This window comes from Citrus sinensis, chromosome 5 (assembly GCF_022201045.2).
Source record: "Citrus sinensis cultivar Valencia sweet orange chromosome 5, DVS_A1.0, whole genome shotgun sequence".
Lineage (NCBI taxonomy): Eukaryota > Viridiplantae > Streptophyta > Magnoliopsida > Sapindales > Rutaceae > Citrus > Citrus sinensis.
The window spans coordinates 16,551,191-16,564,545 of NC_068560.1; the positions used below are offsets into that span (position 1 = coordinate 16,551,191).

The 13,355-nt window shown below is 33.4% G+C and overlaps 1 protein-coding gene across 4 annotated transcripts; it reads right to left on the bottom strand.

Annotated features, from left to right (window-relative positions):
- Positions 1–1,297: 1,297 nt before the first annotated feature.
- Positions 1,298–8,521, bottom strand: LOC102624678 (disease resistance protein RPS5-like). 4 transcript variants are annotated; one of them, XM_052442727.1, is made up of 5 exons: positions 5,141–8,521; positions 4,353–4,829; positions 3,064–3,837; positions 2,836–2,933; positions 1,298–1,685 (listed from the first exon to the last, which is right to left on the bottom strand). In XM_052442727.1, exons 1-4 carry the CDS (start codon positions 8,024–8,026, stop codon positions 2,892–2,894), a joined length of 4,179 nt encoding a protein of 1,392 aa, XP_052298687.1. In that variant the 5' UTR covers positions 8,027–8,521; the 3' UTR covers positions 1,298–1,685; positions 2,836–2,891. The 4 variants fall into 4 exon arrangements, with proteins under 4 accessions (XP_052298687.1, XP_052298686.1, XP_052298685.1 ...); XM_052442726.1 differs by having other exon boundaries at positions 3,064–3,849; XM_052442725.1 differs by having other exon boundaries at positions 3,064–3,897; positions 5,141–8,520.
- Positions 8,522–13,355: the final 4,834 nt, after the last annotated feature.

The following is a 13,355-nucleotide window of genomic DNA, read 5'->3' on the forward strand; positions in this document are numbered from 1 at the left end:
ATGTAGTGATACAATGAAGATGAAGTAAAGCATTAGTAGAATAATGAAGTTGACCAGTAACACAGTAAAGCAAATTTTATTCCAGAGCATGAAAACTTTTAAACAGTAACACAGCTCTTATTCCAGAGGCTGCACACGAGTGACCTGAATCTTCTTCAGAACTTTCAAATTTTATCAAGCAAAGCTTTCAAAATCCTTGCCTTCCTAAGTTAGGAAAGATAGATGTGGAGCAAACTATGTTTTTTAGATATTTTCAGTTTGGGCTGTCAGCCCGAGGAAGTACGGGGTTCTGAGTTATTCAACTGAAAATGTCGGCCAAGTTCTTGTGTTAGTTTTAGTATATTGTGTAAAAATGATACACTAACTTGAATTTATATGCTTTTATGACTATTTGATAATCATATGGGTAAATGACACGAAGAACTTTGAGTTTAAAAATCTGGCCCTGATGCCTGGTAGCCCTCCAACCTATGAAGCACTAGATGTTTTAATGAGAAAACGACAAGACCATTTATCAAATTTCTTGTGGATATAAATACATACACATAGACGAGACCAACCTCCTCAAATGAGAATCAGACTGATTACAAGACCTTGTGATGGTTGTCGAAACCAGTAAAAATAAATATCTACTCTAAATAAATTGTGTATAGTGATTGAGTAGGATCGTGTCCACAGAGATCGGTAATTATTTAAATTCTTTTTAAAATGTAAATTGCAAAATGGGGGGATTGTTGACAATAAAAAAAAATCAAATTAAAATAACAAGAATGCAAATTAAAATTGTAATTCAAATTGAGAAAAGTTCTGGTTGAAGGAATTAACTCAGCTTGATTCGACTACTGATCATTGATTCAAATATAAATTATTACTACTTATGAATAGATCGGTTATAGCTACTGAGACCCTCTAATAGTCAATCTCTCCTTAACTAATCGATAACCAAGGTACGACCATTGGTTATTTCCCTAATCAATAGACAACCCTAGATACGATCATAGGATTTAATCAATTGACAGCCTGAAAAACCAGAAAGACCCAAATCCTAATCAACAAACGCATACGATGGTTCATTTAAATTAGATTGTTTATTCTCATAACACAACTCACTGCTATGTTATTTTTCACAAATATTAAAATTTTCATACGATGAATCCTTTAATTGACAATAGATTAAGTTGATAATTAAATAGTGGCCAATTATCTAATTAACAAACATAATCATGATAATAATTCAGAGAATAAACAAATACCCAAAAAGTAATAAAATAATTAAAGCATAAGAAAGATCTCACAGTAGTTATGAATCAAAGCTTCATTAACTTTCAACCAGAATAATAGGTTTAGTTCTTCATAGAGAGAAGAGAAAAGTTTAGATCTAGGGTTTCTTTCTTTTAAAAAATCTCTTTTTTTCACAATAGATTCCTCCCTTAAATACTCTCTCTCTTCTCCTTTAGAGTTCTATTTAAAATAAAATACTAATATATGAAATATTAAATTCGTAATTACAAAAATAAACAAAAATACAAAACACGTTAAACTAAAAACTGCAGGTCCGTAGTTGACAGCACGCGCCCACGCCTTATCAACAAAGTTCTTCTGACGCTCATAATTTCTCTAAGCGAACAATCATCCTTAAACATCATATTGTAGCTCAATTTTATCACCAATCAATAGAATTGCACCTACAAAAGTAAAATACAAGTAAATCACTATAATTAAGTGCAAAACATCGATATTAAGGAAAGTAAACAATGCAAAACTAGTGCATAAATTGCACTCTAACACCTTGCAATGAGACAATGATACACCATCAAATGTCAAAATACAATAGAAATTCATGACATATATATAATAAAAGACAAAGAGCTTAGGTAGAATGAACTGTCTTTGGACTTGCGATGATCAAACAAAGGAAACAGACAGGTTGCAACTCACACTATCATAGATGTAGTGACACGATGAAGTGAATCACAAGAAGATCACGAAGATGGAAACGCGAACCCCTCAGAATGTAAACTTTGAATAGAGGAAAAAAGAAAAACGACCTTATTCACAGAAGAAGAGTCACTTAAATCGTCATCACTATCCAGACATTCTGAAATCATAGAGTAGAGAAATTTTAACAGGAACAGTGGAGAAAATATTATGTATATGCTAGACCAAATTAGTCCCTTTTTTGGTTTGTGAAAACTTGATTTTTTATGAAATATTTTCAAACAATATTTCCACAATATACTTGTTGATAGCTAACATTTGATGGTTTAAGGATTTGTTATAGGAACAATGCACTGATTACGTTTTTTTTTTTAATTTTTTTAATCCGATGAATGATATTCAGCTGTTCTTTAATTATGTGTTCATAGGGAAGAACATTTTCTAAGTACTTTCCTTGCCTTCTAACTTTCCAAGGAAATATAGGTGTGAAGAAAAGCAAACCCAATGAACAAACAGAACACAAACTAAAATAAAAGAACAGCAATGATGAGAATAAATAATTGGCAAAGAAAGAATGGAAAAAGTATGCACGTTTTCAAGGAATTATAAAATACGAAGGCTTTTAATGAAATTTTATCATAAAAACGTATGCAAGGAGTTATAAAATTTTAGAAGACGAGGGGAGCTCCCAAAAAAAAAAAAAAAAGAAGAAAAAGACTCAAATTAAACTAGACTAAAAAGACATTCAATTATGCAAAATCTGTCCATAAAAGTCTGAAAGGATCATTAAAATTGCATTGCAAATTTAACAGTAAACTGAGGGACCCATTCTAAATAATTCAGATGAAATTGCGAAACAAGCCATGGGATTCAATAAATGAAATAAAAATTAATTACCAGTTGAGACTTTCTTCTAAAAATTCGGAACTCCAAGTCATAAGAAGCCTATGAAATTAGTCGTACTGCGTAGAGTATGACGACGACACCGCCAACAGCTGAAAGTAAAATTCTTATTCATCAATTTAAACTTACTTTATAACAAATATCTTATCTCTATTGTATTTAAGAAAGAAAATTTTGTAAAAATTTATCATGGGAGATGGAGAGTAATATGTATATACGTACCTTCTCAGCATGTAATTGTTGTATGGTTGTGTTTAGATCATTATTAGCCCAACGCTGTTGATTCGATGTCTCTCCATGCCAGACGTTTACTCTCGGAGGCGTGATTGATTGTCCTGTAGTGAAAATCTTCATCTTGGGACAGCCAATCACCCACAACTCTTGCAAAGATGGGAATCTGAAGGTGTAATTGGCAGAGCAGAAACTTGTGAGGCTTTCTAAATCACTCAGAATCAACGCCTTCAATTTGCAGAAAACAATCTCTTCTTTTTCAACTCCTTCTTTGCCATTTATTACCACCTCTGTCATTGCACTGCATCCACATATACTCACTGTGACGAGTTGCACCAGAGTTTTTGCTGTGGAGGATGTTACCATGTGTAACAATTTCTTGCAACCGAAAGCTACAAGTTTTGTTAGGTTCCGAAAAGATACCGATGATGATGGCAATAGAATTAACAGACTTTGACAGTGATATACTTTTAGAATTTCAAGATACTGAAAAATGGGGCCAAGTTTGGAGTCTTGTTTGCACAGCTGCTTCAGATGATAGTGCCGGTTCAGCTCTAATGTTTTTATCATTGCCAACTTCCCCACATGTTTCTCTAAGCATCCTTCCTCCGAAAATACCTCTTCGTTGAATGAAAAACAAACCAGTATGAGTTTTTCAAGATTGTGAAATCTCTCCAGTACGTTCCAGATTGGAAAACAAGCTGAGTTATCTTCGGCAATCTCTAGTTCTCTAAGACTGCCAAAAAAGTGTTGTGGGAAATCGGCCTGCAAAATCAACTTCACATCTTTTCCACTTAGTGATAGTTCCTTCAAGTTGGGTACGATCTGATCATCATCAATCATAATAACTAATGAGGTCAATTGATGATCTACGGTCACACGCAGTGACTTTATAGTATTTGTTTTATATTATACTTTAAAAAAAATTGAATTATTGATAAAATTTATTTTGTATGTTAATTTTAGTGGTAAAAAAGAAATTAGGGAAAAATGGTTGATTTATATTGGCTCGAAATTATTTTATTGCACAATAATAAATTACTAATTCATTTTGTAAGTTCTTCTATATGGAAAGACTAAGGATTCTTTTATAAATGCTATACCTAAAAAAGTTCATATAATTATTAATCTACCACATTGATCTCTTAGTCTAGACTAGCAAAGATTATTGCATAATAAAAGTTTTCAATTTATTGAGTATTAATTTATCATTGCTTTGTCATATTTTTCAAAGTTAAAAATAAGCTATTGATAAAAAAATCTAGAAAATGGCTTCATACCTTTTCCAACGGCAATGGGGGCTGTTGTGCAGGAATGCCAAGTTGATCATTCTCATTATTCTGCGATAAATCTGCAGTGAATATCTTTAATTTGTCACAACGATGCATTGAAAGAATTTCTAGTGCAGGCCATTCCAAAGTATGCATTCCAGGGTACAAACATCTAAGTTTTGGTAGATCTTGGAGTTTCAGAGTGGTGAGCTGTGGAAAGACAAAATAAGGGATCACTTCATCTGCTCTGTTCACAGAAATGATCTCCTGTAAATCCTCACAGAAGCGTACTTCTAGGTGTTGGAGCTGCTTAAGGCTTCCGATCATAGATGCTGAAAATATGTATTTTAATTTGTGACAACGCCGCACAATCAATCGTGTTAAATTTTGAAAGCGAGGAAACATGACCGGAAGATGATTGTAGTGCCAAATCTTGTCGACATTAATTTCAGATATCTCCAAAGCCTCCAAGTTAGGCAACGCAACCTAAAAAAATAAGAATTTCTCGTTAGATCCAATTTCCATATGGGAAGCACTTGTTGAAATTTTCTTCTTTGATTACAAAATAAGGCAAGTCAGAATCAATTTCCAACTGACAGCTGAGTATGCATTCTAATTCATACTACTTGTTAAGAGCTCAATTAGTGAGCGCGTGAGATTCTTTTTATCCTTTTTTCCATTTTCTTTCAATTCTTTAAATGATTTAATTATTTTCCACGTATGACATCAAAACAGAACGCATGATAGAATAAAGTCTGTTATATATATATATATAAAGAAAATGTTAGCCTACGCACCTTCTCGTTGAAAAGCAGAGTTGAAATATCCAAAGTGATTTCGCTGGAGCTATACATAGTCGTCGATTCCTCTTGCGACACTTGTCTGTTCGGTGATGCTGAAGGAGTCTTCACCTCATTGCGGCAAAAACTTGTAACCTCTGGAAGATTCCCCAGACTCAAAGATCTTAATTGAGCAAACTCTATCTTCTCAATTGCATTATCAACTTCTTCCCCAATTGCAAAAATCTCTTTCATCTTGCTGCAATTAATAACTGCAATTCTCTCAAGTCTTGGAAGGCATTTTGTAGTGGAGAGCCAAAAGATATTTCTCAACTTATTACAACTATAAGCTTCTATGGTTTTGAGTTTGTTGAAAGACTCTACTTTGAGCCGATCAATACATATCCTCTCCATGTTGATCAAATTGTGAAGGATAAGTGACTCCAAAAGAGGAAAGGCATCACAAGCGACCATCGCCCTTGAATCGACGATGCAAAAGAAGTCAGGATTATTTTGAACCCAGAGAAGCTTCAATTGTGAAAAGCCCTCCGTGTCCAAATTGAAAAGAACATCCTCGATGCCTTGCAGCTTGTCCAACCATAAGTATTCAACGTTATTGATGCCCTGCAATTTCATGGAGAAAATGTCCATAAAATCAAGCTTGAGCTTCAATGCTCTTAAACTCTTGCGATCACGGTTGATTGAAAAGTGCGGCCGACTTTGGAACCATTTATGTCGAGCATACTTGTTGGGAGGCATGAATGACCCATTTCCAATAGATATTTTGAACCTTTCGAGCTTTCTGGCCAAAAAGCGTTCTGGTAAAATACTATCATTTTTAACGTCAATTTCTAGAGTGGTTAGCCTAGGTAAATGCATCAATTCGTCGAGGCTAACATTACTTCTTTTGCTGTTGGCTCTTTCAACCTCCCATTCAATGAAGCAATTACCCATATACAGCTCTTCTAATCGACTTAAGCTTGATATGAGATTGGGCGCAATAACTTTTAGATCGAAACAATTGGTTAAATCTAACAATCTCAACTTATTCAATTGACCTAGTTCTTCGGGCAATTGCTTAATATCAGACATCAAAAAGCTAAGGACTTCTAGATTCTTCAACTTTCCAATGATTGCTATGTCCCCCAACCCACTTTGATCCAGACATAGTGTGTGAAGATTTACTAGAAGATCAATTGAAGATGGAAAAGAAGAAAGCTGCATTCGAGTAAAATCTAGAACTCTAAGCTTTTTCATCCCTACAAAAAAGTTCTCAGGAATATTGATTTCAAGAGAAGAATTTTTGCGAGAGATATATAAAAATTCAAGGTTTGGGCATTCTAATCCTTCAGGAAATTCACGATTACTATTATTTCTTAGAGAGACAGAATTGCATTTTCGAAGTGCATCCTCATCTGGCCAGTCCCACACATCCTCATTTCTCACCGAAAACACATGTTGGTGGCGGCATGCAATTGATATTGCGACATCGCGAACAACATCATGCATTGAAAATCGTTCATTGCTATCACCCTCAAGCAACAAACAACAGTCTCTAAGTTCATGGACCAATGCATATAATTTGTCTCGTGCATCTTCCATCTTATTGACTCCTTTAAATATACCCAAACCCATGGAGTACTTAAACAAGTCCGAAGTATGGATACTGTTACCCATTAGACTGCAGAGCTGAAAAATTTTCTTGACTTGCTCACCTTTTAAATGGTTGATACTCAGCTCAATACTTGAATAAGTCTTTGCAGACACTCCTTCGAAGTTTACCATTGAAGGCGTTCGGAGTTCTCGCAAGGAATTCTTCCATTCATGCAGATTCTTGCTTCTCAGTGCCTTTGCCACTGTAGTCAAGGCAATGGGCAAACGTCCACATGCCTTGGCGACGTCTATTGCTGTAGATTTCAACTCACGATTTTCAACATCATCACCGGCCATCATCTTAAACAATCTCCAGTCTTCTTCTTCATTTAAATTGCTTATCAAAAAGTTGTCTTTAGATCCCATTTTTAAGAGGTCTCTAAGATCTCTTGCTGTCAGCAGTAGTTTGCAGCCTTTATGATCTTCTCCAAAAGGAATTCCAACTGTCTCCAAGTCAAGGTGTTTCCAGATGTCATCTAAAACCACAAGGATCTTCTTCTCATTTCTCAATCGCTCAAATAGTCTACTTGCTCTTCTAGATTTAACTTCCTCGGGCAACTCCAAGCCCAACTTCTCGGCAATTTCCTGTTGAATCCGTTTTATGTCTGGAATTCGGGAAACCTCTGAAAAGACCACCGTATCAAAGAGCTTGTCTGCCATAGCTTGCCTGGCGACCTCCTGCACCAGTTTCGTCTTTCCAATGCCGCCCATGCCGTACACCCCAATGATGCTGACATCAACATCGATCAATGCATTTTGTATGGCCTTCAAAGTAGAAAGTCTTGATTCGAAGGCCTCGTAGCCTTTGTGAGACTTGAGCCATATATCCTCCGGAACGGTACGGTAGGAAATTCTATCATCAAATCTCTCAGCTTCTTCTCGGAGTTTAAAAAGGGCCTGCTTCTCTGTTTCTGCTTTCTTTCCATGCTGATAGCGAGTAATCCAATTAGGAAACAGCCCCATGAGACATCGTTCATTTGTTTTCTCTTCGTCTTGAATGAATTTGGCTGCCTGCTCAATGCTCTTGTTCGCATTAACCAGCCATTTCTCAACCTTCTCTTCAATCTTTTCACTTTTTCTTTCAGCCTCAGAAACTCTGCGCTGAATGCTTTCTCTTTCATCCTTGAGCCTATCGAGTTCTGCCGTGAGATTCTCAAAGTTGGCATCGGAGTTATACCAGTAACTAAATTCGCGTTGTGCGTGAGGAGACAAGCAGTTTACAACTGGAACAATGCTTTTCAAAATGTCCATTTGTTTTTTTTTTTTTTTGGGGGGGGGGGGGGGGGGGGGGGGGGGGGGGGGGGGTGAGGGAACGAAATAGAAATAGAACAGGGTCAACGACCGCGCAATTAATAATCAAGTAGAAGCAAAACAAGGCAAAATGGAGAAAAGAAATTATATTTGTACAAAACAAGGGGAAAATCAGTGTAACAGAAGAGAATCAAAGTGTTTTTGAGATCAGAAAATTGAATCAAGAAAAGGGTTGCTTGATCCAATGAAAATGCAAAGAGCTGATGGAAAAAGGGAACAAACATAAATAAGAAAACGGCTAGCAGGAGCAGTGACCACGATAAACAGAAGCAAAGTGTGTATGAGATCAAAAGAAGAAAATCAGGAGAGGTTTTCTTGACTGAGAATTGAAGGCAAAGAGTAGGAGCTGACGAATACGGGGATCAAGAGGGAAAAACTGCTTAATAACATTACGATTGTCATAAAACATGTGATCCTCATCCAATATCCATTATTTGTGATCCTTAATCAATAAAATATCTAACAATATCCTCACCTAAAGTTTGACCAGTCCAATGCAGCCATCATTATCGAACAGTCGATATCCAACACATGCACGAAGATTCCAAGAAGTTGCGTGGCTGCCGACTTTTAAATGCTAAGCCTGATTGTGTCGATGATACACAAAAGAGAGCAGTCCGGGTAATTGCCAAAACTTAGAACTAAACAGTAGCTTAGTCAGAAAATCAAACGCCAGTACCGGTAAAATGACCGATAAAAATATAAAGAAATAAAACTTTTAAAGTTTTACTTCATTGCATTTTTAATCTTATTACTATTTCTCCTGGCTCTTCTAAAGAAACCAAAGCTTTAAAAGAATCAGCCAAATCACCAAGATTGAAGAGTAAATCTATTGTTTTAGATTTTTATTTTTATTTTTTTAGATAATAGATATTATTTTGATGAATTTTTTAATATTGGAATAATGTTAGGAATTCCAATAGATGAATTCTAACTTGACACCCAATTGTTATGTGTCATTTTTTTATTGGATAATGAATTTCATAACTAGTAAAATTAATATTTCGATCATCTAATAAATAACTACATTATCAGTTGGGACTCAATCATTGGGATGCTTAACATTGCTCTTAGTATTATATTGGACATCTTAGTTAAATCAGATTAAAAATCAAATTAGATTTTAGGCTTTATTCAACATCTCCTTTTCTTTATTTTTTTTTTCTTTTTTAGGTCTATTTGAAGTGAACGAAATAAAAATACGACAAGGTCAACGATTGGGCAATTGATAGTCAAGTAGAAGCAAATGAAGGCTAAATGGGAAAGAGAAATGATATTTGTACAAAACATGGAGAAAATCAGTGTAACAGAAGAGAATCAAAGTGCTTTTGAGATTAGAAATTCAACAAGAAAAGGGTCGCTTGATCCAATGAAAATGCAAACAGCTGATGGCAAAAGGGAACAAAGTTAAATAAGAAAACAGCTAGCACTAGCAGCGACCACAATAAACGGGAAATTGGAGATGGATCTACAATATTTCTGCCTTTCTTTACGCTTTAACAAATATTGCTCTATCGAAAAAAATATTGTGCGTTTTTATTATTGGAGTCACAAAAGACCAACACAATATAGCAAGTGACTAGGAATAAGAATATATAACTCTCTCTCTATTTCTCACTCTAGCTTTTAATTGTCACTCAAAACCCAGACAACGTAAGGAAATCAGAGATGACAGCGTCTGGTTGTCATACGTGCCTTTTGGTTTCTGGATGACATGGCGTACACTTCTTCTGCAAACCAACACGACATGTCGTACTCTTTGTTTTGAGATCATATTTCAAACTCTTGATGTTATGAATGAAAGATAAACTACAATCATCAAAATATTTAGTGTTTGTTTGGTAATGTAAAGTCATAGTTGTTGTGAATTGAAATTATTTCTGTAAAATAAAAGGATTTGGGTCATTGTTCATTATTTTTTGGCAATATTGCCTGGCCGTGACTATTTATTAAATATTAAAAAAATAAATTTATATTTATTAAGTATCAAAAATAAATAAACAAACAAAAATAAACGGAAAAAATTATACATTACGTAAAATAATAAGGACAATATCAATATTTCACACTCTATAATTGAGTGATGTGTTATCCAATTGCCACACATTTGTCCCAAACGGAGTCTTAAATATCAAAGTTATTGCGATGATGACTTATAATCACCAAACTTGACATACGGGTAATCATGCATTATAAGGGGTTGATTTCTTACTATCGGAACCTTATATTTCATTTACAAATAAATTAATGATGTGACTTAACTGGTGGCGGGTCATTTGTGCCATTTGCGCATTCCACTGAATAGTTGATTGTAGCAGAAACATTCCTGGAGTTGCCATTTGCCAATGCTACTGACATTTTCAAACTCGGAAAACCCTCCAATCAATCTTTTAGTGGTAGGCTTGGTAGCTTGGCTTGATTATGACATATGATTATTTGATAATAAAGTTAGAGGATGTATTAATATAAAAATTATTTATCAGTGTTGAAATTATCTCATTAATAACAGTATGAAAAGTTAATTATTAAGAAATACATAATAGTAGTTAATTGGTGTAATATTATTGAGATTCTGGAAATAATTTTATATCATAACTTTGTAGGTGTATAATTACTCATTAAATTAATATAATTATTTAAAAAAATTCAGTTGGAAAAAATAAATTATATTATTTTTACTTCAAATAATCTTTAAATTAACTCAAAATATAATCAAGCTCAGAATTAAAAATTTAAACTAATGCTACTATATCAGAGGATTTTCTTTTTTTCTCCGAAGTTTCACTAGGAAATTATTGATGTATAGCTTTGTTGAGAATTGAGATCATTTCAGTTCAGAAGACAAATAATTGAAAGACTAAACTAAATAGACCGGCGAACAAATTTGTACATGAAAGTTAAAAAATTAAGGTCATGAGTTGGTATTGCGGTTCTGTCTTGAGCAACTTTGATGTCATTGTTTATTATTTTTTGGTAATATTGCCTGGCGGTGGCTGTTTAGTAAATATTAAGAAATAAATTTATATTTATTAAGTATAAAAAATAAATAAACAAACAAAAACACAAGGAAAAATTTATACTTTACGTAAAATAATAAGGACAATATCAATAGTTCACACTATAATTGAGTGATGTGTGGCATCTTAATTGCCCAACTGCCACACATTGGTTCCAAACAGAGACTTAAATATCAAAAAAATTCCAAGTTATTGCGATGATGACTTACAATTGCCAAACTTGACATATGGTAATCATGCATTTCTTATGATCATAACCTTATTTTTCATTCACAAATAAATAAATGATGTGACTTAACGGTTGACGGGTCCTTTGTGCCATTTGGGCATTTCACTGAATGGTTGACTGTTGCAGGAAGATTCCTGGAAGTTGCCATTTTCCAATGCTACTAACATTTTCAAACTTGGAAAACCCTTTAATCAATCTCTTAGTAGTAGGCTGTGGTAGCTTGGTTTGATTATGATTTATAATCATTTGATAATAAAGCTAGAGGATGTATTAAGATAAAATTTATTTATTGGTGTTGAAGTTAATTATCTCATTAATAATAGTATAAAAGGTTAATTATTAAGAAACACATAGCTGTAGTTAATTGGTGTCATATTATTGGAATTCTGGGATATAATTTTATATAATAACTTTGTAAGTATATAATTACTCATTAAATTAACAAACTTATTTTAAAATATTTAGTTGGAAAAAATAAATTACATTCTTTTTATTTCAAATAATCTATAAATTAACTCAAAACATAATCAAGTTGAGAATTAAAATAATGCTACTGTATGAGAGGATTTTTATTTTTTCCCGAAGTTTCACTTAGAAATTATTGTTATATAGCTTTATTTGGATCATCTCAGCTCAAACGACAAATAATTGAAAGACTAAGCTAAATAGACCAGCCAACAACTTTGTAAAATAGAGTTCGAAAATTAAGGTCATGGTAGTGTTATGTCTTGAAAAGTACAGCGTAGTACTGAAATAAAAACTATTAGTCTTTGGTAAGATAATGACATTTAAATAATAATTTTCACAAAAATACAAAGAATATTTATAAAGTACTTCTATAGTGAGGAGACCCTCACTTTGTGAAAGTGAAAATGCCGATAATATACAAAAGCCATATATTTTAACACATTAAAAATTGTATTTTTTTTCTATTGGTGTATTAAAATATGTGTTACTTAGTTTGTTAGTGATATCATCACTTTGTTAAAATGAGGATGTCGTCACTAGAGAATAATTATATATACATATCTATAAAGTGCTTCTCTCCAAGACCTAGACTTTATTAGAATTTAAGACAGCAAATATATTTTAAATGGTATAATAGTGTAAAAACATCACACTATTATATCATATAGAGTAAAAGTTTTTCGAACTTTAATAAAGTTCAAGATTATAGAATGAATGATTTATATATATATATATTATAAATTTTTATCATAAAGTGGAAGACAAAATTAACATATTTTTCAAATTATAATAAGTATTTATCAATAATTTAACATCATAATTTCTCCTAACTAGTATAGTAAATACGACCTAGGAGGTACATTTAAAGCATTTCATAGGTTAGTTGTTCGCTCCAAATTCAATCACAGACAAGGAGCCTTTTTTGAGAATATTAAGCATCATCTTCAAATGAATTTTCTTGGCAAAGGTTTCAGGTCCAAATTGTTGTTCCAGATTAGTCCAAAGCTCATGTGAGGTTTGAGAGTTTACCACAAGACTAAGGATCTCGATACTGATGGATGACATTAACCAGCTCAACAACAATTGATCTTTTCTCTTCCATGAAGTGAATGCTAGATTGATTTTTGCGTCAGCTGTTGAATCTTCAATTTCAGTAAAAAGAAACTGATTAGGACATAGTTTTGATCCATCAAGTAGATCTTCTAGTCCATTGGCACGGACTTAAGACAAGATTTGTAATTTTCAGATCATTTAATTCGACCGATCTAGTTTGATTGGTGAAGTGAAAGTAAACGAAGAAACAAAGAAGTTTGTATTCTGATTTGAGCTTGACGAAGCCATTAGAATTGATAACTCAGGCTCTGATACCAAGTTAAAGATTCTAATATGTTTGGTAAGTAAGAAAATGAGAGAAAATAAAAGAAAGAACAGAGATCATCTAAGAGCTGGATTTGATGAATAAACCTGAATCATACATTCTTTAGCTGATTACAAATGTATTTATGCAAAATTCCTGAACATTTCAGATTGTATATGCTTGACCTAAGCACCTGAG